This window comes from Sturnira hondurensis, unplaced genomic scaffold (assembly GCF_014824575.4).
Source record: "Sturnira hondurensis isolate 20B ecotype Veracruz unplaced genomic scaffold, ASM1482457v3 Scaffold0011880, whole genome shotgun sequence".
Lineage (NCBI taxonomy): Eukaryota > Metazoa > Chordata > Mammalia > Chiroptera > Phyllostomidae > Sturnira > Sturnira hondurensis.
Genome location: NW_028084511.1, coordinates 582,912 through 609,642, shown reverse-complemented (window position 1 = coordinate 609,642; position 26,731 = coordinate 582,912). Strand labels below are relative to the sequence as shown.

General features: G+C 45.7%; 3 protein-coding genes across 11 annotated transcripts in view; 2 read left to right on the top strand and 1 right to left on the bottom strand.

The window, feature by feature from the left end:
- CBLIF (cobalamin binding intrinsic factor) overlaps window positions 1-10,667 on the top strand; it is a 29,526-nt gene extending 18,859 nt beyond the window's left edge. For all 3 annotated transcript variants that reach the window (XM_037060475.1, XM_037060476.1, XM_037060474.1), the window contains exons 5-9: window positions 1,122-1,303; window positions 4,743-4,920; window positions 6,298-6,499; window positions 8,485-8,603; window positions 10,544-10,667. In XM_037060475.1, the coding sequence (XP_036916370.1) occupies window positions 1,122-1,303; window positions 4,743-4,920; window positions 6,298-6,499; window positions 8,485-8,603; window positions 10,544-10,605 (743 nt within the window). In that variant the 3' untranslated portion in view covers window positions 10,606-10,667. The remainder of the gene's footprint in view (window positions 1-1,121; window positions 1,304-4,742; window positions 4,921-6,297; window positions 6,500-8,484; window positions 8,604-10,543) is intronic.
- Window positions 10,668-14,249: 3,582 nt separating this feature from the next.
- Window positions 14,250-18,183, top strand: MRPL16 (mitochondrial ribosomal protein L16). Its single transcript, XM_037060473.1, has 4 exons — window positions 14,250-14,431; window positions 14,798-14,863; window positions 16,555-16,703; window positions 17,491-18,183. The coding sequence occupies exons 1-4, from the start codon at window positions 14,377-14,379 to the stop codon at window positions 17,974-17,976; spliced, it is 756 nt and encodes a 251-aa protein (XP_036916368.1). The 5' UTR covers window positions 14,250-14,376; the 3' UTR covers window positions 17,977-18,183.
- Window positions 18,184-20,043: 1,860 nt separating this feature from the next.
- STX3 (syntaxin 3) overlaps window positions 20,044-26,731 on the bottom strand; it is a 39,215-nt gene continuing 32,527 nt past the window's right edge. For 2 of the 7 annotated variants that reach the window (XM_037060470.1, XM_037060469.1), the window contains exons 11-12: window positions 20,631-20,713; window positions 20,044-20,108 (exon numbers count right to left, since the gene is read on the bottom strand). In XM_037060470.1, the coding sequence (XP_036916365.1) occupies window positions 20,636-20,713 (78 nt within the window). In that variant the 3' untranslated portion in view covers window positions 20,044-20,108; window positions 20,631-20,635. Of the gene's footprint in view, window positions 20,109-20,630; window positions 20,714-22,068; window positions 23,029-26,109; window positions 26,228-26,355; window positions 26,358-26,731 lie in introns of those variants that run through there. The other 5 variants (XM_037060466.1, XM_037060471.1, XM_037060472.1 and 2 more) reach the window with 4 other exon arrangements.

Sequence of the window (26,731 nt, the reverse complement as noted above, 5' to 3'; positions counted from 1 at the left end):
GTTTGTGCTGTCAGTTAAACAGCGGCTCTCTGGCCCCTAAGCCCACCGTGCACCCCTTTGGGGATGCAGGGGAACCGTCTTGGTCCTTCATTCTGCAAGCACATGGCTGCTTGTGAATGGACACTCCTCCACAGCAGCACGTCCTTCCTGGGCCCACCCTTCTGCATCTCACGATCCCTCTCGGTGTAGAGCCCCTCACATACAGCCACCTTTCCTCCTCTGCCCTCTCTAAGCAAAGGCCTTCCCTCGGCTTTCCACCCCCTTATTCATGCCTCCTCAGCAGCCTCGCTTACTTCAGGCTCCTTCAGGCCAACAAGCAGGTAGATACTCACTCAAGTCCCCTTACTGTGGGTCGAGAACGGACTGGCTTCCATGTCCCATCTGGAGCACCTCTGCCAGCACAGGGAATTGGGACATTTTTTACAGCACTGGTTTGAACAGTTCTGTCACCTTTAATGAGGTCACGCAACTTGAAGGTGGAGATGGGGACAGGGAGGAAAGACCAATGCAAGGAGAGATGCCACCTGGCAAGGTTTTTATTTGTCCTGGTTTTGTCATGCCGGAGCTCGTTCACTCGGCCCACACACATTCTCCCACAAAAACAGTGGAAAAGCCCCTGTCCCGGCTACTATGGGGGTGCAGAGCTCCCACTCTGCAGGAGTTCACGGAGCACAGTAACAACAAGGCAGCAGAGGGCCAAGATCGCGGAACAGGTAAAGACAGCCAATGCCACAGAGGTCCGGGAAGGAGACTGCCCGTTGTGCTGAGGTGACCAGGGAAGGCTTCACAGAGAGCAGGTGATGGCTAGGTCTTCAAGAACCAGTGACATTTTTTGAAAGGTAAACACTGGGATAAGAGAAACGGGATCGAATACACTGCCAGTCTATGTGAATTAAAAGCGTGAGCTGTGGCGTCATACAGATCTGGGGTCAGGGCCTGGGCAGTTACTCAACCAGAGACTCCATGGTCTCGTCCCTCCAACGAAGATAATTATAGGTCCTATTTCACAGATCGTCCTGAAGAGTCAAGGAGATAGGCGCCTGGAACACAATAAGCACACAGTAAATGTTCACTGGCCATATTGTTGTGATGTGGCTGTCTTATCCCCCTATGATTCACAGACACGGGAGCGATGGTGACCTTGGCTCTGACCTGCATGTACAACAAGATCCCTGTAGGGTCAGAGGAAGGTTACAGAACCCTGTTTGGTCAGGTGCTAAAGAATACTGTGGAGAATATCAGCCTGAAGATCAAAGACAATGGCATCATTGGGAACATCTACAGTACTGGCCTTGCCATGCAGGTAAACACATCACTGATGCTCTTCGCTGGGTCCATGCCGGTGAGACCCAGTTGTGGAGTCAAGAGACCAGGCTTCCTCTCATGTCTGTAGGGAAGACCAGGTAGTGTGACTTTAGACAGATTCCTTGCGGTGCCTGTGCCTCAGTTTCTCTACTGGTAAGATGCAGGTAAGGGTTAATTCCTCCCTAGTTCATAGGTAAACTGAAAACAAATCTACATGAACTATTTTCCCTTCCTTAGGAAAAAAAGAAACTAACGAATCCAAGAAATGTATGGCTTTGTTATTAATAATGATCAGTTTGTTCATAAAAATTATAGACTAATGAAAATTTGGTGTGTGAAAAATATACAACATATATAAAAGATATTAATATAGGTCCTCAAAAATATTGAATTATTCTAATTCTACTTTGCCAGTTGGTATTCTTTTTATAAACCCTCACCTCAAGCCAAAATAAAAGGGGGTCTTGTATTTAAAATGATTCATTTAAATGATCTGACGCTGACCGAACACCCTATCTTGGTCAAGCTCTATTTCGATCTTGATCCCATTTTCACCTCACAAAGGTGCCCCAGCACAAGGCAGGGCCAGGTGTGTCTGGTAACAAGCCCACACTATGCTTCCCTAGTACAGATGTCCAGGCTTCGATTAGATAAGATGCTGCTTGATTAGGGTTGATTAGGGCAGCATCTTCCCACGCAAAACCCCCCACGGATCGTGGAGAGAGATAACCAACTGGAATCAGAAACTAAATGGTCATCAGTGGCCCGATCCTCTATCCCAAACGAAGAAGTTTGTGCTTCAAAGTCTCAAAATGCTCTCCGGGGTTAATAGAGAAACAACATCATGACCTTCCCAACTCAGAAAGCCCAGGAAACAGAGTCGCGGAGCTACCAGGCCAGCCCTAAACCTACTACAGCTCTGGACTACTCTTAGAAACCCTTTGGGAAGGGCGGTGGACAGAGACTGGTATCGACAGTCCACACGTTAAAAATTATGCAAAAGGCATAAACAGGCTAAAAACTGGTTCATGCTAAACATAAGAGTAAATACAAAGTCCTCACTCCAAGGTACCATGAATAGGAGCAATGAAGGAGAAGTCGGCTTCTGTGTCATGTCATGGTCAACAGAGTTTGCTATGGAACAAAATGCTGAGGGTTCCCGTGGCTGAATCACACAGGACGGGCCCCAGGGCCCAGGCCGAGACAGCTTTGTGGAGGCACAGGGGCCGTGGGAGAGGGGCAGGAAATGCGGCTCAGTTACGAGGCACTTCAAATACCCTTGCTTCACCCAGCTTTGCTTTGCCTCGTTTGGTTTGTGAATTCTGTTTAGATTTTATCACCTGCAGGGTACACTCTCTCTGATAAGCTGTTGCCAGGAAGAAAAGCTTTTCCTATCAAAAGGCAGGATATGCAGATAACAGGCCACGTGGATTTCCCATCAGTGCTGATAAAAAGCCTCCCCCTGACTCCCTTATGGCCCATTTTCAGAGTCTACCCAGGCAGCCCAAAGTCTGAAACCACACAGTGTGTGCTATATGACCTTTTTCTGCTCCAGAGTGTCCGGTATAGAATACCAAAGGGCTCCGGAGCTACGACAACTTAGGTTCAAATCACAGATCTGGCACCATCTTATGCAAATATGGAATTTACCCGAATTTCGTGTTCCCTCGCTACTATAACAAGCTTGGAAAGGTATTTAAAAAGTCACAGGCACAATGTGGCATTCAATAGTTGCTGGAGGTCTCTCCCAGCAGAAGGGTGGTGACATTAAGCTTCCCCGTGAGCCTTCGCTGACCCCCTTCTAGGAGGTCAGTGGCCTTCAAGTGACCTAAGCTGCCCACACTGCGTCCCTGAGGCACTCGAGAGGCATTCCCTCTGTTCCAGAAGTTCTCCCCTTTCTTCCACCAATATTCTCATGCTTTTCAGGTTCCTCTAATAGAAACGTAACTTGAAAAGGGATCTGATGAACTTTCTCACGAAAGTTATTAATGATTTCTCACAGCTTAATATGTTACTCCTCCCTAGAGTGTTGGTGTTGGTAGTGTGTTATCCCACACTTAGCGGGACTTGGGAGGTGGATATGACACGTGAACAAGGTATGACTGCTGAGGGGTACGTACCCGATGCCCCTAAACCAAACTGCCCTATAAAGTGGCCTCTGGCAGGTGCGGTTCGTTATTGCTGAGGTCAACGGCGATAGTTGTGCCTGTCAAAACTGTCTAGTTGTTCACACTACTGCTCACAGAGCCATTTCTGACTCCCCCTCCCTTCTCCCAGTTCCCATCTCAAGCTTCAGGTAAATTAGTCATCAGCAATCTCAGCCCATTAACACACGCTGGTGGCCGTGGTCAGCACAGACCTACAGAGAGGGGGGTGGTAACGACAGCTACACATCATACATTGCAAACTGATGCTGCATATCACCCCGTAAGGGTCCCCCTAAGGTGAGCAGGAGTTACAGTTTCTATTTTGCCCATGAAGCAAAAAACTGAGCAAAGTAGAGTGAATTTCTTGGTGTGTTAACCAAGACTCCGTTTGCAAATTACAAAAACCCAAATAATTTTTGCTTGGGAAAAATGGAGACTTAGCTATTTCATATAAACTGGCGTGTTCAGAGCTGGATTAGGTGATTTCAGGATTCATGAGAATAAAGGGCTCCAATCGTGATGCTCAGGGACAACTCTTTTTCACCTCTCAGCCCTGGTTTTTGTCACTCTTTCCTGCCCCTTGGCTCCTTCAAAGTGGCCAAGGAAGATGGTCACTAGCAGCTCAGTGCCTACTGACACGGTACCTGCTGATAACCCCGGGAGGGGGGAAAATGCTTCTCTCTCCCAATGTCTGGATATCAGGGAAGGACTTTGTCTAGTGCACGTGCCCACCAATCACAGCCACCCAGAGGACGACATTGCATGATTACTCCAGCCCAGGCCAGGAGTCCACCCCTGCAGCCAGGGTGGTGGAGCCTCTGGCTGACAGTCCCAACACAATCACAGAGTGTGAGAGGAGTCCACCAAGGGTGCACAGGACAACACAAAACAAGAGGTCTACTGTGTTTAGATGGCCACGTTGTCCTAGACTGACTCTCCCCTAGGGCTTGCTTTGCCCAGCTCTCGCCCTCATTCTGTCCTAGAACTGTTAGTAAGTCCAGCAGCCCCAATTGCATTCCCTGAATCTAAGTGTGTGCCTACTATGTGACAGACACTGAGCTTAGTGGTGGGGATGCAGCAGTGAGCAAGACAGATGGTGTTCCTCTCTGCAGCTCCAGGTTGGGTCGGGGTGGGTGATCACAGAGAGTAATGATCAAGTGTATCCCTTATAAGGCACATAAAGGCCAACTCTCAGCTATGCTCAACTCCTCTCTCTCCCCCTCTCTCTCCCTTCCTTCATCTCCTCCCTCTTTCCCCTCCCTCACCCTCCTCTCTCTCCCTCTGTCCCAGGCTCTCTCCGTGTCACCCAAGCAACCTAACAAGGAGTGGAATTGCCAGAAGACTATGGATGCAATACTTACTGAGATTCAGCAGGGGAAATTCCACAACCCCATGTCTATCGCCCAAATCCTCCCTTCCCTGGAAGGCAAGACATACCTAGATGTGCCAGACCTGTTTTGCACCCCTGGTAAGAGCTCTTAACATCTGTCTCTCCTCATGTCATAAACTGGCTACTTACATCAGGAATGCTATGTGGATCAATTTTAAGAGGCATACGGGCTTTTTTATGCCCATTACTTTTGTGCAGGTGGAACCACATCGGACTTTCAATCCCCGAGGGCTGTGTGAGAACACACAGCAACGTCCCACCCTACATGCAGAATTTGGCCCTGTGTCTACTTCATCCAGCATGCACTTAGGAAGCACCTACTATACGCAAAGCATTCTGTGAGCTGCTGATAGAAAGGAAATAGCTGTGACCCGAACAATCAAATAACATGTAACTTCATTCATTCGTTTGACAAATATACCAAATATGCAGTATCTTATCATATCTTCTCTTTACAAAGCCAGTTGACAACGTTGTAGACAAACACCACCATATCTAGAAGAATAAAATAACTAGTAAATAGAAACAAAGCCATATACAGTTCAAAAGCAAAGAGGGTATAACCCATCATCCATCATTGACTTTGTCTGGGAGGCTTAGGAGAAGAACATTTCGGCCAGGCCTTAAAGACCTAAATTTGAATCTCTGGGGCTCACGGCCCACCAAAGGGATGGGGCAGAATTCTGGCACACAGCCTTTTTATTGGACATATCTTTGTTTTGCCCAATTACAAATATAATACAGAGATACAATGCCAAAATATGCATTTAGAAAGTGGGAGCCTTGCAGAAAAATGTTATCACTCCATAGATAACTAGTCTTTGGTATAGATTCCTCCAACTCTTCTTTCTACTCAACTGCTACGATAAAATATTGTTCATTTTACATTGTGTGGACATCCTAAGACAAGCAGAGGTTAATAAGCTCCTTTTCTACCTCAGAGCACAATCTAGAGAGACCACAATCAAGTAACCTAATGCCACTCATGCCAGACACAGCCACAAACACTTCCCAGTGATTTCCCAGCCTTAACCACGTGACCACGGAGTCCTTCCAGGATTCCATAATAGTTGCTCAGGTGCTGTGTTGAATACTCTGAAATGCACTACCTTTGCTTTCAGATTCTTAGGGTTAACAAAGAAACCCACAACAACAGAATGGTGAGTATCACATAAAATGCGTGATTTAGGACTCCCAACCCTCCCTTCAAGTTACGGATTCTTTTAATAAAATCAGTGTTCATTGTGAAGCCAGCTGTCAGTGCTTCAGCCTACGGTCAGTTCTCCAGACTGGAAATGAGAGATTCATAGATCACATTGGTTCCTCAGCACAATCCACAAGCTCATTGCCATTTTTTGAAATGTTTTCTGGGATGGGTTGCCAACCACAGGGATTTTGCACCTTTAATATGGACTCCATAATCTTTAACAAATTTGGCCTCCTTGCTCTTCACAGATCATGAGGTGCAACCAACTCGACCCAGCTATCCTAGTCCTGTCCCCACCGCCACATCCAACATCACTGTCACGTACACCATCAATAACCAGCTGAGGGGAGTGGAGCTGCTCTTCAACGTGACCACTGAAGTTAGTGTGAGAGGAGGATCCGTGCTGCTTGTGGTCCTAGAAGAAGCAAAACGCAAAAATCCCATGTTCAAGTGAGTGCTCCAAGTGGCGTTAGCCATTCTCCCCAAGCCTAACCTGAATTCCCATTTTTCCTCCCTCTTTCCTTCATTTCCTTTTTTCCTTCTCATAATTTAACAGATTTTTATTTAATACCTTCTTGAGAGCCTGAGATCTGTCATGAAAAATTAAATCATACAAGTTAATACATGACAGAGTTTTTAAAAACAGGAATTCAAAGGAGTGAGAGTCCATTGTGGATTAGAATCGTCAGGAAGGCTCATGGCTTTGTACAGCATTCGAAGAATAGGTGCTACACAGGAAATGTGAGAGGGTGGTGTCTAGGGAGGGGGAATGGCTAAAACACAGCCTTGGAGACAGGAATAGGCAAGGAATTCAAGACCAATGAGTAGGCCAGCTTGACAAGAGAATTTGAGATTTAATTGAGCCTGGAAGGATAGATTGGGTGATAATGTAAAAAGCTTGAAATATAAGGCTAAGGAGACTGGACTTCACATTGCACAGAAGCACTGCAAGATTTGAATATGAAAAGTCATGTTGTAAAATGTGAAATGCCAGGGGATGCGTGACTGCGGTAATGAAGCTGTAAAGTGATGAGGACTTCATCTCGGACACATGGACTCACAGCAAGGAGGAGTCCGCAGGGCTGCGTGAGCCCTGGATGTGGGGGTCAAGAGAAAGAAGCTCTACTCTTGACAGGAGTGTCAGGAAGAGAAAAGGACTCTTAGAGCAAAAGGCAATTCCTCTGTATATGTTTAATTGTGGATGTTTGAAAGAGAGACATTCATTCGGAAGCTTTTGGAAGTATAGAGGAAGTTCTAGAAAAAGAGGTCAGGACAATCAAAAGAGATGGAACACAAAACCTAGACAGATCTAATTATTCCCATTTTATAGATAGAATCACTTAGGCCCAAAGAGGTTAACAAATATTCCTAAGGTCACATAACATGTAACTACTAGAGCTGAGATCTGAACCCAGAGCTGAGCCACTCCGAAGCTCACGTTCCTTCTACTGCCCTGCTGGGAGAGGGTAGAACACAGAAATACATCACAGAGGAGAAAATGAGACTTTGTGGAATATTGATTGTTTGCAAAAAGAGAAAGCAGTAGAGAAATTTAAAGAAAACTTGGCTATTGAAGGAGTGAAGGGGAAACGTCAGGTCAGGGAAAGGACAAAAGGAGATAATGTCAAAAGAAAGTTGACATGATCCAGATTCTGCAGGACAATGTCAAGGAGAAAAACTGGCAAAGGTCAAGGTTAAGTCATTTATCTGCTGCCCACATCCCACCTCCAAACCTTCCCTAATTTCTGTAGACAAGTCAGGATAAAAATTGTGTTTCAAGAAAACTTAATTTCAAACAACCCTCTGAATGTACTTTCCTTCTGTGAGCTTAGCTTTAATTTTGCCTGATTTTTCTTTTCTGACTGTAAATGTAATTAAAATATATAGAGAGGTTTTTTGAGGAGGGGGAAGCATAAAGAAGGAAACAAAGCCTTTATTGTCCATCCACAATATAATTACTGTTGCTATTTTTTATAATTTTGTAGGTATTTTTCTCTATGCATCTTACAAATAGTTGTGATCCACTATATACAGGGGATAGATTGATATTTCATATAAAATGTGAATCCCACATTTTCACTTAACATTATTGCATAAGCTTCCTCCCCTGTCACTGAAAATTGTTGAAAAATACGATTTTCACAACTGTAAAATATCCAATGTCAGATGTTCATTCATTGCTCACCTAATTATTTGCCCTTTGTTGGACATTTAAACATTTTAGTTTTCTTATTGATAGTTTTGTTTTAAATCCACTCATTTAAATTTCATTTAATTCCAAGTAATTTCATATTTTTCAATCATTTACATTTTCTCTTTTAAGCATGATTTTACCTGATCTTTAAATCATTTCAGTGTCTCTCTCCCTTCATCTTAACCCCTTCTTGCCTGACCTAAAGTGAGGTATTAATCATACACATGGTTTTATTCTTCAGATTCAAGACCACAATGACATCTTGGGGCCCTGTCGTCTCTTCTATCAACAACATCGCTGAAAACGTGAATCACAAGACGTATTGGCAGTTCCTCAGCGGCGTGACACCTTTGAGTGAAGGTGAGAGGATAGAAGAAATGTGGGCATTTCCTCCTTCGAAGGCTACATATTTCTTTTCCTTATTTAATTAATCCACTCATTTAATCAGTAAATAACTGTAAGATTGTATGTGCATATACAGTAATTATATATACAGCAGTTGTATGTATGGACATACACAAACATATTATGAGTACATATATGGTGATTAGATAGAGAGAATGGATAACTACCTAAAGTAGCTTTTTAAAAAAAATCCAGAATCCTAACTCCACTCTGGGAAAATATCTAGTGCACAAAAAAAGTGGATGGACCTACTTAAAATAAGGGCTGAAGAAGGAAAAGGCAAATAATGGGAGAGAGACCAAAAAAAACACCAAAGGACAGAGAAGTGTCATGTGATCGAAGAAGATGGCCGCCTTGGGACTGAACATAAATGCGTACATATAAAGCAAAGGCACCGTGAATGCACGACCAGTAGTTAACAACTACGAGGGACAGAATAACAGCCATTTGTGTAGTGATGTCACATTTTCTTGTTTCACGCATCTGCTCTGTAGGTGTTAGTGACGCTCTTTGACAGAAAGAAAGGAAGCCTTAGAGTCAGGAAGGGGCTTGCAGGAGGCACACGTCCCGTGTGTGAGGGATCAGAGTCGGGCCCAGAGGGAGTGTGCTCTGTACCACAGCTTTGCTCAAAATCCACTCTCCGCCTTCCCTGCCGTTACTGTTCCGTTTTCACATCTCCGGGGCCAGGAGAGTCTGTCTGTGCAGGAGGCGAGCAGGACAAATAAATCCCAGAGTTCAGCAAACCTTTTTCTTTAAAAGTGCTGCACAAAAACTAAAATGTCCTCCACGTGAAGGGGCAGTCGTGTGTAGTTTTGTCTAAGGGTGATGTTCCTTGGTTAATCTGCCAATGTCACCGTGCAGAGAGATGTGAAGCCAAACAAAGCGGCAGCATAGCCGAGGCTGGGCTCTGTAAAGATGCTTCAATACCCAAGATTCCAGTGGGAAGGATGCTTTTCTGACAGTCTGTATCATGTATTTAACAAAACCTGGCTAATCAGAACTTGCGGAATTGCAGCAGAGCCTATGATAAGGACCTTAGAGCCACGTGGGCCTTGATGGAAGCTCTTTCTCTGATTTACTAGCTGCATTTGGCAAGTAGTAAATCTTCTCCGAGCCAGTTTCCATAGCTGTAGAATGCACATAGTAATCACCACTTCGTGCATTATTGTGAGGATCGGCAATAATGTATTTAAAATGAGTAAGTGCAATGTCTTTTGCATAGCATGTGTTCAAAATGCTGATCATTATTAGTATCAGTTCCCCTGCCACCTTCATCTCAAGAATTGCCTAGGGAACTTAGGCAATTGGTCAATTGTTACTCTTCTCAAGTGGTCAATTGTTACTCTTCTCTGAAGGAAGCAATGGTAAACAGAAAGGCCTCGGAGATCCAAAAAGATTTGGCCCTGGGACCCTTATTCTTTCGGATGCCAAAGCCCATCGTCAACATTGTCATCATCTAGTTTTCCTGCCTTGAAAGACAAAAATTCTCAAAAACATCAAAAGTGAACTTCAGTTCCTGCCACAAACGCTCTGAATCTGGCTTAAATAAGCCATTTTCACAATAATCACCATTTATTGAACACTTATGTGTCAGGTGCTATACTAGGCATCTAGTAGTCATTATTTCTAATCCAGGTAAATATTACTTGTGCACTTTTATGAATGAGGCTCACACAATGTAAAGGGTTTGCCAAAAGACATGCTCCACGTGGCCACCCAGAGCCTGGAAACAAGGCCTCCCTAAACCTCAATTCGACGCCCCTTCCACCCCTTCCCCAGGCTGCCCATTTCCCTTTACAGTGATTTTACTTCTCTAATGACAGGCTGATCCTCTGGGAGGAGGGAATGGTTATCTGCACCTTGGTGACCTCCTGTCCCTCTGCGCTTGTTTCCAGGAGTTGCCGACTACATACCTTTCGATCACGAACACATCACAGCCAATTTCACCCAGTACTAAGGACAAGGTGGTTCACATTCTACTGGACATCTCTCCAAAGGACCGCTGAGATTTTTTTCACGTCATTTCGAATCTATGCCAAACGGTGGACATCTACGGTGGTACCATATTCCTGGAAAAATATGGAAACTATGGGTAGAATAAATGATACAAACTTCTCTAGAGTCTGAACATCTGTGACCTATGACAACAAAATGTGGCTTCTCAAAGGCAGTGACCACCAATTTCAGTCCAACCCCAGGTGACGGGAGATGGGACAGCCCAGCTGATGTTTGGGGGCACCAACCTGCACTTGATTAATCAACCAATGCACTCCTTTATTTTTGCAGATGACGTGATATGTTTTAGAAACTCCTATTTTTTGCATCATATAACAAGTACTCTTTTTCTAACCACTTGTGTGAACATATGAACATACACATACACATGAAATGGCCAAAATGACTTCATGAGACCCCCCAGATGGTTCAGCATGAGGCAAACTATATTAATATCATAATTCTCCACTCCCACTTCCAATATTTGTTCTGGGTAAATTCAAGTTTAAATAGATACTTTTATACAATTTATATATGAGTATACATATAATATAAATACAATTTAATATTTAATATTTAACATAAAATTTAATATACTTTAGATAGTAAATGTACATATACATCTATAATCCCACCTCATATAAACACATATAATTTTATACACAAAATATAGATAAATCTATAAACCCACAATATATGTTGGTATATGTATACATGAAAGCTTACCCAAAGCTTGACCTAAAAGGCAGTCATAATTCTAATCTCGGCTAAGAGTCAACATTGGCACAAACTTTATAGAGAAGAATATAAAAATTTGAATCAAAAACACCTAAAATACACTCAACTTTGACCACCCCAAAATCCCAGTTCTGAAAGTTATATAAAAGGGAGAATGATAAGTAGACACAGATATACAAGATCAAAATGATGGGACAATTAAAGTATGAACCTTAGATACACAGTTACTATATATATATATATATATATATATATATATATATATATATATGNTTATACACAAAATATAGATAAATCTATAAACCCACAATATATGTTGGTATATGTATACATGAAAGCTTACCCAAAGCTTGACCTAAAAGGCAGTCATAATTCTAATCTTGGCTAAGAGTCAACATTGGCACAAACTTTATAGAGAAGAATATAAAAATTTGAATCAAAACACCTAAAATACACTCAGCTTTGACCACCAAAAATCCCAGTTCTGAAAAGGGAGAATGATGAGTGGACACAGATATACAAGATCAAAGTGATGGGACAATTAAAGTATGAACCTTAGATACACAGTTACAATATATATATGTCTTAGATATGCAGTGTGTATATATACTGAACTCCAGAGCAGACAGAACTAATGGCCCTGTCACAGGTCTCCTGCCCCCACGCCCCACACCTGCATCTCAGAGCAAAGACCTGCTCTCTGGTACCAGTCTGGCTCCGGGAGAGAGAGGTGTGAACCACACAGGCCCAGGTCCCCATCCTAAACATACCTATTAGGCAAGTCACTATATCCCCCCCCAAAGTCCAGGACTGTTACTGAAATGAAGGAACCCTTAGGGGGTGGTAAATCGTGCTCTCTCATAACATAACATAATATTTATAACATGGAAAAATGTCCCAGAGGAGATATGATGGGATACTTAAAAGTCACTAAAACTCATTTAGAAAATAAACACTTGCTGACGTGAAAAGACATTCATGTGAAGGAAGCAGATGACACAGCATTACGTAATTACACCTACGTCAGAGAGGTACAGTGGTTATCTCTGTGAGATAGAATTATTGTTGACTGACTTTGCTTGCTTCTCTGTTTTCTAAGTTTTCTCCTTCAATACATAATCATGAGCAACTGGAAAATGGGAAAAATTACTTTAAACAAAGACTTTTTTCTTATTTAACAATAAATTAGGCAACAAAAATAACGTGTGTGTGCACACACGCACAAGAGTCATGCCCCCCAGGACAGAAAAAGAGCTTCCCAGACAAGAAAAAACTAAAGGAGTTAGTTCATCACCACCAAACCATGACTATGTGAAATGTTAAAGAAAACTTATTTATGAAAAAGAAGATCAAAACTATGAACAATAAAATGGCAATAAATACATATCTATCAACAACTGAATCTAAAACACAAACTCAGCAAACAAGAATCACGAATACAGAGAGGGTTTTGATGGTTGCCAGATGGGTGGAGAGTGTGGGGGAATCGGTAAAGAGGTGAGGGGATTGAGGAGTACAAATTGGTAGTTACAGAGCAGCTGTGGGGATATAAAGTGTGGTATAGGAAATGGAGTAGCCAAAGAACTTATACGCAGGACTTATGGACATAAACAATGGTGCAGGGGGTATCGCCTGAGGGAGTGAGGGGTACTGGATGGAGGAAGGCAAAGGGGAGAAATTGGGACAACTGTAATAGTATAATCAATAAACTATAATTGAAAAAAAACAGTCCTGCCCGCAACTTTTGCTCTCATGTTAGAAAACTGGAGGAACAACAGCAGTGTGGGAGACAATGAAGAGGGAGACAGTCACAGGTTGGTCTCATGTATGAAAACCTTGTTTTAGCTACGTGCCTAGTAATCCTGTGTGTGTTCGTCTGTATCTGCAGGGGTGGGAGACAGGGAAGTGATAGTGACCTGAGATCGCCTATGACAAGTTGTAATTCCGCTTTGAGTAGTGCCTTAATCAAATGTAGCTATGGTCATTATTGCAGAAGGCATAGTGCTCAAGACCGCATTTCAGTTGTTTCAGTGACTAATAAGAAGCGCTTTTTGTGACCTCTACTGGCCATAGCTGGTAAAGCCTAAACTTTATTTAGGGGTGTGGTCAGTTATGAAAATTTGTGAAGACTTCCGCCAAGAATGGAGGCATAGGTGGAAACACTGTGCCTTCTCCCACAACCAAGTTTGAATAAAACAAAGGTTTGGAGAAACAAAGACACAACCAAAGGACAGAAAATTGAATTATACGGAAGTCCGACTACATCTAACCNTCCCAGATGAATTGCCTTGCACTTCTTACTCCTCAAACCTTTCTAAGGTCAAAACCAGGCAAAATTCTATAGCTGCTCTGTATCGCAAACAAGTATTTGCAAAGAAAACAGGAAAGCAGACATTGTAATCATTGACCTGAAATTTAAAACATTTAGAATTAGCGTCACTGTGTTCTTTTTCTGCACCTACAAAGTCTTTCCTTCTATTCACGCAATCATTCCCCTTCCTTTTCTCATAAATACCCCTTGCCTTCACCTACCAATTTAAGTACGATTTGGGTTTCTTCCTAAAACATTTCTCCGCAGAATTATAATTCTTTTTGGATTTCAAAGGTAATTGCCTCTCGCCTAAACTTTTTTACTTCTGGGTTAACAGAACCAAATTGCTATGTGAATCCAGGTTTTCTCAGCACAGTAATCCGCGGAGAAAACACCGCATCCTGCGACCCTCATCGAGGAAAAGACCCCAGACGCAGACCCCAGAATGTCAAAGGGGACTCCTTCCAGACCAGCAGGAGCCAGCACCGGAACCCACGCCCAGAAGCTCGAGTTTCTTCTGCTTCCGTGGGGACTCTCTGCGGAAGGGACCCGCGCAAATGCAACTTCCGGGCCGACGGATTTCGGTGAGAGCGAATTCCAGCAGGGCCTTGCAGTGCTACAGTCTGGGTCAAGATAACCTCCGTGGTCGCTGTGGGAGCTCGGCGTGGCTGGACACGAGTGACCATGTGGCGTCTGCTGGCTCGCGCCAGCGCGCCCCTCCTGCGAGTGCCTTTATCAGGTCAGACGTCTGCTCGGTCCCACTGGCAGTCCATTTTTTCCACCCCATGCCCTCCCTATCCTTTATCGCTCAAACTCAGAAGTCCTGTGGATTGTTACGGAAGCGCTGGTAGGGGCTGCGCATTGCTGCCGCCCCTCCTGCCCTAAAATCCGTGCAAAAGGGTTCCAGCCGCGGGGGGGGCGGGGGGGGTTGGCGCCCAGAGACCCCGGCTGGGTGGTCTCTTTGGGCGCGTGGGCCTGCGAACCCATTTAGTGGAACCCGCGTCCCACCCCTCAAGACACCTCCATCAGGAGTGCCTTTGGCCCAGAGTGTCTATGACCCTGGCCTTGTCGCCTTCCTCGTTTAATTTAATTCGTCTTTGTACAGATCCTTGGGCAGCTCCGCCCGCCAGTGCTGGCCTGAAGACGCTGCTCCCGGTGCCGACTTTTGAGGGTGAGAGGTGACTTGTCCTTTTCACGTTTGTAAGCGGTTTGTCTGGTGGAACCCAGCGCGGGGTTGGGGTGAAGACGGAGCGTTCTCGTGCTTTCCATCTCCAGTCACTCATTCAATAACTATGTGTTGAGGGCCTTCAGTATGCCGAGAAGTGTTCTAGTTAAAGAACAAAGCGGTCCCCAAAAGGTCCCTGCTTTTATGGAACAAATGCACAATGGGAATGCTCCCCATGTCCACCCTCAGCTAGGGCCAGTGGGCCTCAAATTTAGACTTTAGATGTTCTCTCCAAATGAGGTTACATATATGTAGCCACTTAACAAGATTATGTGACAAGCATTGATTTGTTAAATGTAAATATTGACAGTAAGCTGAGAATTTATAAGTCGAATTTCCCTTTTTAAAAAAAAATATATTGGAAATGGCAAAAATGCAAGGGGCCTGGACCTCTGAGAGCCTTATCTTCTACACATAATTGTTACACTACCACTTCCTGCAGAAGTACACATGGACCTGTAGGCCGGAGAAGGCAGTACTGTTTCTCTCTGGTTTCGTATAGAAACTTGTGGGGTGGGGGCAGTTTCTGTAACTCTGAATAGCCCATTAATAACTTGATATTTCCTTGAAGTCTTCTGTTTTATATTTGACTCCATCGTAGAGCCATACTTTACTATAGAAATGATTTACAGGTTCATTTTTTTTTCCCAAAACGCCAGACATGATAGACGTAGGGTGTCTTGACCTGCACATCAGGCCAGCCACCCTCACCCAGCACTCCGTTGCACGTGGTAGGATGTGTGCAAGCCTGTAACGGAGCACCCCTGCCTGAGGAAAGGGGCACTGGCCTCAGGAGTCCTAGGTCGTAAGTTGCCCAACGAGTTCTCCTTGGAGCAGGAGAACTGAGGTGTTTTCGTGTACAATGTAGTATGCTTTCCACTACCCCCGTTAACATCCAGAGAGGCAGTGTAGGTTTGTTTTTGAAGTGCCCTACTGTCTGGCTTTGCTGTGTTAACTGGATGGCCTAAACCAAATTAGAATAAGTCTCTAGGCTTCTAGTTCCTCTTATGTAAAATAGAGATTAAAAATGCCACCTGCCTCATGTTCTGTTTCTTGATCTGGGAGACAGCTATATGGGTGTGTTTAAGCATTCACTCTGGGGTAATTCCCTGAGCTGCATGGTTTTTTATTTGGCCCTATGATATATGTGTATAAAACCAAACAGTTCAAAACTATTAAAAAGGAAGCCCTAAAAAAAAATCCAAGACTATAAAGTTGTTTTAAAAGATTAAATGAGATAATGCATGTAAAACATTCAGTTCAATTCTAGCAGTGATTTTTTAAAAAATATTGGCTAGTGTTATTCTGTGAGTCTTGTATTTTTCACCATCACTGTCCCAAATGGTCCCTTTAGAGTGTTAGGCACAGAGTAGGCATTTAATAAGTGCATTTGGGTTTGAAAGTTAAAACTTTGCTATCTTCAAAGATTCAAAAACATTTACATTAGCCATTGTCATAGCCAAAGGATCCCAGTATCAGTAACAGCATCCACAGAAAAAAACTAACATAATTTTGGAACTAGTGTTCCATAGTAACTTTCATTTAACACTTTCTCCTGGTTGCTACAAATCTTTCTAGGAAGAAAATGAATCCTTGGAGATGTGCAGTTCACGTATCCTTAATTGTGCTTCTTTCAGATGTTTCCATTCCTGAAAGGCCGAAGCTGAGATTTGTTGAAAGGGTCCCACTTGTGCCGAAAGTCAGAAGAGAACCCAAAAACTTACGTGACATACAGGGACCTTCGACTGAAGCTACTGAGTTCACAGAAGGCAATTTTGCAATCTTGGTGAGTTGAGTTCAGCATCAGGCAACTACAGGGTGGGAGCCAGGGGTCAACATCATCTCATACTTTGAGTCTCTGCCTTCACTGGTTTTATTAAAACCGCCACCTGTTGCTCTTTAAACGGATGTGCAGTAACCAGTAAACATTTGAGTCATGAATCTTTTTTTTAATGTAGAGTAAAAATAATGTAAAAGCAGGGCAAGAAAGAGGCTACCTAATTTACTCCATAATCAGCTATGAGAGCTTTTCAGGCCTCTGGAAACATGAAACTGTGCAGTATTCAGCCTGTGAGACAGCTGTTCCCTTACTCAGCAGCTTCCACGAAGGCCTGAATGTCAGTAGCTACACAGATGGGTGCGGACTGGGCTTTACTCCCCGCCAGGCATCCACAGCCGGCAGGGTCGGCCTCTGCCTGCCTGTCAGAGCCTCTGCCCACAGACCCCAGCCCGTGTGCCTCGCTCTCCTTCAGCTGCACTGGCGTCTCCAACTCGTCTTCGCCAACACCACTCCCGCACCTGCAGCACTTTTCTCTCCTCCTTTGGCTGCTTCTTACTGTTCTGGCCTCAGCTTTGAGTGCCGCCTCCTCAGAGAGGCCCTCCCTGGCTACCCATGACGTGGGTCCACCCTTGTTCTCACTTAGTGCTCAGTCCTGGGCTTTCCATGGTACTTACTAGAACTCTTACTTTCACGAGTACTTGTGAAGCCACGGCTGCTATAAAAGACGTAAGAATAGAGCCTTTAGAAGATATTTAAATCCCCATGTGCTTCTAATGCTTCCATTCACTTTTAGGCACTGGGCGGTGGTTACCTCCACTGGGGCCATTTCGAAATGATGCGCCTGACAATCAACCGCTCCATGGACCCCAAGAACATGTTTGCCTTATGGCGAGTACCAGCCCCTTTCAAGCCCATCACCCGCAAGAGTATGGGACAGCGCATGGGGGGCGGCAAAGGTGCCATTGATCACTACGTGACTCCCGTGAAGACTGGCCGCCTCATAGTGGAGATGGGGGGACGCTGTGAATTCAAAGAGGTACAAGGTTTCCTCAGCCAGGTCGCCCACAAGTTGCCCTTCCCAGCAAAGGCGGTGAGCCGGGAGATGCTAGAGAAGATGCGGAAGGACCAAGAGGAACGAGAACGGAACAACCAAAACCCCTGGACCTTTGAGCGCATAGCCACTGCCAACATGCTGGGGATACGGAAGGTACTGAGCCCCTATGACCTGACCCAGAAGGGGCGGTACTGGGGCAAGTTCTTCCTGCCTGAACGCGTGTAGTGAGGATATGAGAGAGGAAGGCACAGGGGAAGAGTCTGCATTTGTGTCCCCTCAGCCCCCCCTGTGAGGCTCCGGGGAGCTCTGGTGTCAGAACCAAGGAGCAGCGTGCAAGTGCTGTGGGTGACTGCTGGAAACGTGTATCTGTTGATTTAAGTGCACTATATATACACTAAATAAAATTGAGTATCAGCTCAGGTTATAACTTCCCATTGGTCACCCTTAATCCCTTCAACGATGAAGAAACAGGCCTGAGGCACCCTCGGGAGCCCGGGGCCCCCCTGGCTGTGCGGGGAACGTCTGCAGGGCTCCAGCAGGTGGTCGCATCTCCCGCCTCTGATGCAAGTCAGACTTAATATCTGCGCTTACTTGGACATGCACACACTTCAGAAGCCAGTTTCCGTAACATTTTACTATTTACAAAAACAAACTAATGTTTTGGGGAAAGCAAAGAAAAAAGTGACAGTACATAGGTTAATCCAACAGATATTTATTTATGCCCAGCTACCCATCTTCTCTCCATCTCGGAAGTGGGGATGTTGGACAATACAGCCAGGAACACACCCTGGCCTCTTAGCAAAAGGAACTGATAAAAGTAGAAATTGTGTGGCCTTGCCCAGGTTTGCCTTGCCCTTCCTTCTTTGAGAAGAAAGAGTAGCTTTGCCTTTGTGCCCCTGCAGGTCCTCGTCCTGGGCCCTGTCCCCACACCACACTCAGTAGTAACTGCTGGGTAGATGAGGGCCCCCAGGTTGCAGCTCCCTTTGACTTTACCAAGATTAACCTATTGTTCAGGAGTAGCCAGCACTAGCTTTCTATCCACTGTTCAAACTAAAGGAAATACAAATTGACAGATATATTAAACCCATGTGTTTTTGAAAGTGGGTAGACTATACACTGACTAAAGTATCAGATGTTTTTATCCCACTTTCTTTAAAAGATCCCCTGCAAAGAAAGCCATTCACTTTCAAAAGTGCACATTGATCTCAACAGTGTGTGGTCCTCAAAAGTTGTGTACTATTTTTAGTGTAAGTCTTGTTAACCTCTTGTAATATAATTACTAAATTGCATAGAACAAACAGGAACCTTGAATTGGGGACAGTGTGTGGAACAGTTTTGGGGGCACACTGCTGGCCAAGAGAGTTAGTTCCAGCTAGCAACATGCACCAGGGAAAGATGTGAGCGAGAGTCTCACCTCGCCTTTCTCACCTAACACCTCCAGCCCCTCCTCCGCAGCGCGCGGTCCTGCCGACTGCCGCGAGTCCAGCCTTACTCCAAACCTGCTGCTTTTGTTCTGGACCCATGTTTAGTTCATTGGACCACCACCCTGGAGCCAACCACCTTTGCGAGTGCGAGGCCACTGACACAAGTCCACCATCACCACCCACAGAGAGAGGACTTTGCAGTGCAAGTTGCTGTAAGGGGGATCCTGTTTCATTTTCACATAAGCAGATCAACCCATTCCAGGCATTTTATGCAGCCTCTGGCACTAATGAACCATATTCCATTGGTGCCTTAAAGGGTTTGAGAGTCAACTCCAAGGACTTCTCCGTGAGCAGAAACCAGATCATAACTCTAGGTAATTAAGTCGACAGACAGTGGAGCACCTGTCAGCAGCAGGCACTGTGCTGAGCACAGGACACGGCACTGAGCAGGACGTGTGTGGTGCCTGTCACTGCACACTCCACTCTGGAGACCAGAGGGCCCAGAAGGCGGCAGGCGGGGCTGGGGAAGGGTGGGGCCCAGAAGAACCTGAGGAGGAGTAACAGGTGCCCTGACCCTGGTGACCTGGCAGCGGTGAGCCTGAGGTCCTGTTGAACCAGGTGCAACGTCTGCCTTCACTTCCCAACCAAGGTGCCTGCGAGCCTGCAGCCCTCTGCTATAAACCATCTTTCCGACCAGCCAGGTGTTTCTGCTCTCTGTCCCTTCACGCCTGCCCGCCACCCAGCTCTGCATGGTCGTGAGCCTCCCCCTGCATAATTTCCTGTAGGTGGTTGATGGACAGTGCCCTGTGTCCTAAGAGGTTTCATAATGGAAAGAGGAGTCACTTGAGGAATCCGAATCCGTAGTGGGAAGTGATGGCACCACCGAGAGGGTAGGAGGGTTAAAAATGCCAGTCGTGGATCCAGCTGCAAGGGCTAAAGGAGATAACAGAAAAGCAGGGGAAATCAGATATTAGACAGCAAGGTGCTTGAGGTCAGGATCACTAATCCCTCTCCTGCAGAGGCAAAAGGCTCCTCACGAGGCTCCGTTCATTTGTCCTAACCTTGTAATGGAGGAAATACTTTGACATCCGGCTTACTGCGTGGCCCTCTTCCAAGGAGTTCCGGGTGCTTCTAATGCAAGAACTGATTCTTCATCCTTCGGCCATTCCCAGATGACATGGCCCAAATTGTGCCACAGGAGATCACCACCCTATACCAGGCATTCTGCCACCAGACCTGGTATGGCACAGGTCGCCACCTCTGTCTCCCTCTCTGCCTACTACCAACTCATTCTTTGCTCTCTTTTCTCACTTCTCAGCGTTCTCCAACCTTCATCTCCTCTAACACCCAATCCCGCCCAGATTGGGGCACCTGGTGACAGACAAGGAATGCCCGCAGGACACGAGCGTTTCAGGCGCACGAGGGCAGGCCTCACCCTCCCCACCGATGGCTCACCTTTCTCAGGCAAATATGCCCCCAAGGGTAGAAGCTAAGATGATTGCAAGGATGACACAGCAGATCATGATCATGACCTTCTTCTGCTTATCCAGATGAGAAAAGAAAAAGCACATGAGAAATAACGTCACCGTGCAGGTCCAGGTCCCAAGGGAGGGAGGCCGCGTGGGTCTGGGCGAGGCAGAGGACACGAAGGAGAGGGGTGATGGATCTGGCTTCTAGAGCCCGGGGTGTGGGAATGTGACTTCTAGGTGAGCGGTTCAGTCAACAGCCCACTCCGACGACAGGGTTTTGTGTGTCCTGCTGTTTAGACACCATCACACCGATTCACCCCATTGCCCCCGGGGCCAGTACCTCCAATGAGGGGGCCAAATTCTCCTGAGGGGAGCACTCAGCCCTGCACTCAAATACAGTTACACCACACTCCGAGAGGTCTGATCCACCTGACCCAGCGCATGTTCAAAAAAGATTGAAACCCCTTTCCAAAACCTAAACTAAAGCCACCACGTGATGGCACCCGATCACTACGTACTTTGCAGGGAAATGGAGCCAGAACTGTTTCACAATCAATACAAAGTCCTTTATTTTTAAATAGCAATAAAATAATCAAGTTTACATTTTAAAAAACATACAAACAACAAAACCCTTCACTTACTGTATTCCAAACTCTAAGCCCTAGACCTCAGTCTCAGCAGAGCAAAAGCCTGTGATTAGAGCGTGTCTGGCCTTGCTGCGGGAGCCAGCCCGGGTCGACTTCACAGCCACGGGCACGAGGGTGATGTGCCCCTGGCTCCATCTGAGTGCTGGGCGATGACTGGGAGTAAGCAGCCTTTGCAGAGGAAGCCAGTGGGCAGTGCCTGGGTGAGGGCGCACACCCTGTCTTAGCATTAAAATCGATGCCGAAATATATTAGTAAATCAGACAGACTGGCAGGAACCAGCGGGGAATCAGAGACGCACCACCAGGCCAGCACAGTCACTCCACTTGAAAATGTCCTGGCTGTTGCTTTGCTTCCTCCCTGACAAGAACTGTCGGGGGGGCCAAAGAACCTGTCAAGCTCACTGACCCAGTAGAAGGAAGAGCTACTCACTAGTCCCTGGTGTCCCCCAACTGACTCAGCCCCGGAGAGAGGACATTCCAAAGGCCACACGAATGATACCCAATTTCTCTGGGATGTTCTTAGGGCAAGCCCAGCCTCACCAGCGGGTAGGGACAGGTGTCAAAGCTTGGCCAGCCTATCTGCTAAGCAGACAGACTTCACGGAGGTCAACTTAGTCCTCACCCCAAAGGTGTACGATTCTCCCAGGACTCATACAGAACCAGCAGGTTTCTCGATGACATGGGAAGATCGCACTACCACTGTGATTCATTTGCAGGGAAGCAAAGGTCTCTTAACCTAATTGTTAGCCTAGATCAAGGTTATTTTTTGAGGTTAGCATGTCCTCCACTTCTAGCTTCCTACTTCATGAGAGAGACTTCATGAAAATATTTACATCACACAGAACGATAAAAATTCATCTGGAACGCATGAAATGAGTGACTGAAGGCTGGCACCAGTCTGGAGCACTTCGGGAGCCGGAGACTCGAGCACCTTGTTCCTGGCCCAATTTTAAGTGCCAACATTTTTTTTTAAGCAAAACATATTTGGCTTCAAGGCAGCGGCTACACAAAGCATGACTCTAACACTGAGTAACCCGTTTCCAAGACTTGACCATGAAGAGACACATCCCTTACTCGCAGCCTCTGCGAATGGCGCCCTCAGACGACAGCGTCACACTGGCGCCGCCTACAGTAAACATGAGGATACAACGCGGACGAGCGTCAGGGGTGGCCACCAAGCTGAACGTACTGAGCTTAATTTAAGGCGGAATTTCAAACAAGTCAGCTCCCAAACCCAAATGACATCTGCCAATCCCTCATGGTTTCAGGACAGAGGGATAGCAAACCGTGAGAACTGGGATCCTCCCAGGTAGAAGACTCAAGTCTGAACCTTACACCTGCCATAACTTGGCAGGATCCCTTTGCTTTGTTAAAGAAACCCTCCTAAAAAAGTACAATGCAATTTGGGGGAGAAGAATGCTCCGTGAGGTAGAAAACACAGCACTCTGGGAAGGTCTCAAATCATTGGCTTCCCAAGGTGCGAGGCAAAATTCGACACAGCAGAGGGAAGAAACAGAAGCCGGGTTGGTTTGGGAACTCCAGGAGAGGAGGGCTGGAGGGAAACTCAGGGTTGCATCAGGCGGATCAGATTCCTCCCGGGCTGGATGGTGCGCTGGGTCAGGTCCACGGACGGTTACAGGAGACAAGGGAATGGGTCCCACTCTCTCTCAGGAAGGCCCCTGAAAGTCCATTCCCATCTGAAGACAAGGTGGCCACACCAGGCGAGAGCAAAATCGGGCTGTAAGGGAGGCAGGGGGAGGGGGAGCTGGTCAGCACACAGGGTGACAGTGAAGAGCGACATTATGAATCAGCCACAAACCCAGAAGGTGGAGAGGCAAACTCAGAAATGCCTGGAAAAAGGAGAATACTGGGGAACGTCAACACTAAGCCTGAGAAATCCAACAGGCACGCCCAAGACAGGGCCTGAAATTCAGTATCCCACTGCTTACGAGGGAAGAAGAGAGGGCAAATTTTGAAGAGATTTCAAAATTCCCTTAGGAAGAGAGGGCAAATGTTAAAAATCTCTGGGCCTCTCTAGCCATTCACACAGGTTGTCACATTCCCATGGAAGGACTTGCCAGTGGGGAGGCACAGCCACTTGCTGAAGCACCTATTCCCTCCCTGACCGGCACGGCCTAGTACGGCTGGGCATTGTACCGCCAAGCAAGAGGACGCCAGTTCAATTCTCGGTCAGGGCACCTGCCTGGGCTGCAGGTTCCGTCCCCAACCAGGGTGCATGCAACAGGCAACGATGGAAGTTTCTCTCCCTCCCTTTCTCCCTCCCTTCCCATGTCTCTAAAATTAAATAGACAAAATCTTAAAAAAAAAAACACCTATTGTCTCTGTGGGGCCCACATCAGCGCCTTTCAAATCCACGCTTCAGAAGCTTGCTGGGGTTCGAGTCTTCTCCATGACCCCCCTTGCCCTCCCCTTTCCTTAAAAGGCGGAAAGGCACAATGAAAATACTGTGGAACAGTTCAGGGGTTATACTATGGCCACACCACATTAGTGACGTACGTTTGGGCACGTTTCTTCACTTTACTGAGCTTCAAAGAACGTTCCGGTCTGACAAGGGGGCAACGTTATTCTCCCAGAGCAGTAACTGCTACACAGCTGGGGAAGAGAAATGTGGGTGGTCCCCCTTCCCGCCTGTTCAGAGACCTGTCTCTCTCTCAGGTCCCATGGAGACGGGGCGGAGTGGAGACCCAGCAACAACCCGTGCTGATTTCATTAGGAAATATGGCATACATCACGGTAAGCCACTCAACAACTGCTCGGTGGCTTAACACGTCAGTTGAAAATAATATACTAACGAGTCTCCTCATTTTCAAAAACAATCCATTTACATTCTGAATTCCTGGAATTAGGAACGGTAAAGGGCATGATGGATTTGCAAGAAATCTTTCACCCAAGGATATGAGAAGATATCCACTATTAATTTGCTTAATCAATGTATTTGCCTTTGCTTAAATTTAATATTCTTTCCAATGAAAGTCAGAACAAAACTTGAACTTTAAAAGCAAAAAACAGATCATAATAAAGGCCTAGACGCCAAATGCTGGGGGAATAAAGGACCAATCAATTGATCACGGAAGACGTGTTGATTGCCTCACTGCTGCTTATCTCTCCGGAGGAGGGAACGGTTAGTGCTGTAATGTGGCTGACATGGAAGGAGGGGGAGAGAAGTGAGGGGTCAGCGCTGGGTATCAACATGGTACTTCATATTGAGTCTCAGAAATATTTCTGCCCCGGCTGGTATGGCTCAATGGATTGAGCACCGGACTGTGAAGGAAAGGGTCATCAGTTCAATTCCCAGTCAGGGCACATGCCTGGGTTTTGGGCCAGGTCCCATGCCTGGGTTTTGGGCCAGGTCCCCAGTAGGGGGCAAGTGAGAGGCAACCACACATTGATGTTTCTCTCCCTCTCTTTCTCCCTTCCTTCCCCTCTCTCTAAAACTAAATAAACAAAATCTTTTTTAAAAAAAGAATTAAAAAAAGAAATATTTTTCTCTACCTCAGTAATCCAACTTCTATGAATTTATAGTAAAGACAAAATAGAAATGAGAAAACTATGTTCTGAGTTAGTCACACTGTCAGAAACAGCAGAACAGTAACAACGAACTCCAACACTGGGGAAATGTGAAAAAATTGAGAGTATATTCACAACCTTGTGTTGAAAATCGGATTTACAAAGAGATTTTAGTAGTGTGGAATGACGCTTATAATTTTGTAACTGGGTCAAAAAAACTATAGGTAACTATCACTAGAAAACCATAGTCTAAACTGTGTAAAACCACATCTGAGTGTGTCACTATGCCACAAGGTTATCACCCAAAATATTAAACATTCATTCTGTTTACCCTTTCTGCATTTTATGAGTTTTTAAACAAAAATACTATATTTTATTCAGAAAAAAATAATATTCAAGAAGTCACAGACTTAAGAGTCTTAAGTCTTAACAGTCGCAATAACTGAATCTTTCTTATTATGTTACCACTGTACACACGCCATCCTGATTCAGGGGCTAGCTGTATTTTTACCAGACTTTCAAGAAATTAATAGGCTACATTCTGAAGTCACCATCCTGCTAGACTTCATACACAATGGTGAATAGCTACCTTGTTGTACTGAGAGAAACTGAGATGTAGTAAAGGGCCCTCCTAGGTGCACTATTATCTGTGTGTTCACACTTGGTCCTGTGACTTCACTTCTCTTTAAGCCGAGGTGTCTTTGTGTATAAAATGTGGATAATAACAGCACCTCTCTCACAGGGGTGAGGAGTCAGTGTTATGTGTGTACGGTGTTGAGTGTATTGTCTGGCACAATTCAACACTCAAAAACGTTAACTATTAAGGTATTCCCACCAGTCAGCCACACACAAAGCCCTAGAGACCCCAATTCCAATTCAAAGCTTCATTTACTTGAAAGGGAGATGAAAGCAAAGCCCAACATCCATGAAACCCAGTAAGAATTCGGAAGACAAGCCCCAGATCCCAAACACAACTGGTGCCCAGCTTAGGAGCATGCTTGCTGGGGAAGGAGCGTGCCAACGAGGTGCTCCGACAGGCCAGGAATGGTGCTGAAACACACGAACAGGCAAGAGCAGGGGCAGAACCCACCAGATAGGAACGAACAGGAGACCCAACCCCTGGACTGCAGCCGGAACCCAAGAGCAGAAGTTTAAAGAGATGCAAGAATGCATGGGCAACTGCAAGGTTCAGAGAGCTCAGTGTGTGCGAGGACAATCAGAAGGCGGGAGAAGTGGAATCAGAAATCCCAGGGAGCCAAAACAGAGCGCCGAGAACCTTCCATTTACTTACTTACATTTCAGTGCAGCAGCCTCTCAGGCCGCCCTCACTTCAGCCCAACGGAAAGTCCAATAACCAACGCTAAAATGCCCAGCAACACAACCACTACCACAATGAGAATGATCAGTTTCTGGAGAGGGGTGAGAGAGACAAACACAAGTCGTCATTACAAACAACCACAGAGCCACGACAATTCACCCAAAACCCAGCCCCTCTCACCTTCACAGTGAAAGCGTCTTATCAAAGCAAACAGCCTACCTCTCTCCACGGACACATCTGTTAGGATATTTTATGTTTGTCAGATTACTTCTTGGCTAGCCAAGCACTCCAGATGGAAACACGGAGTCTCCATCGGCTCTCAGCTCATACCGCGGTCTCCCACATGTGGACAGATGTCAGAGCAACTATCACGAAGCCACCGAGTAGCAACAGGCCAAGATATAAAGTGACTCACTTTTCCTTCCCAAGAAGGAATGTAAAGATGATTTTGACATAGTCCCAATGTCAAACTTCTGCCCATCTCTCCCATAAAGTGCACCACCCCTGTGGCTGTGGACTGAAAAGCGTGATTATGGTCCTGCTGTGAACCAGCCCGGGTCCATCACATAAAATAACTCCCCCGCATCCTAAAACC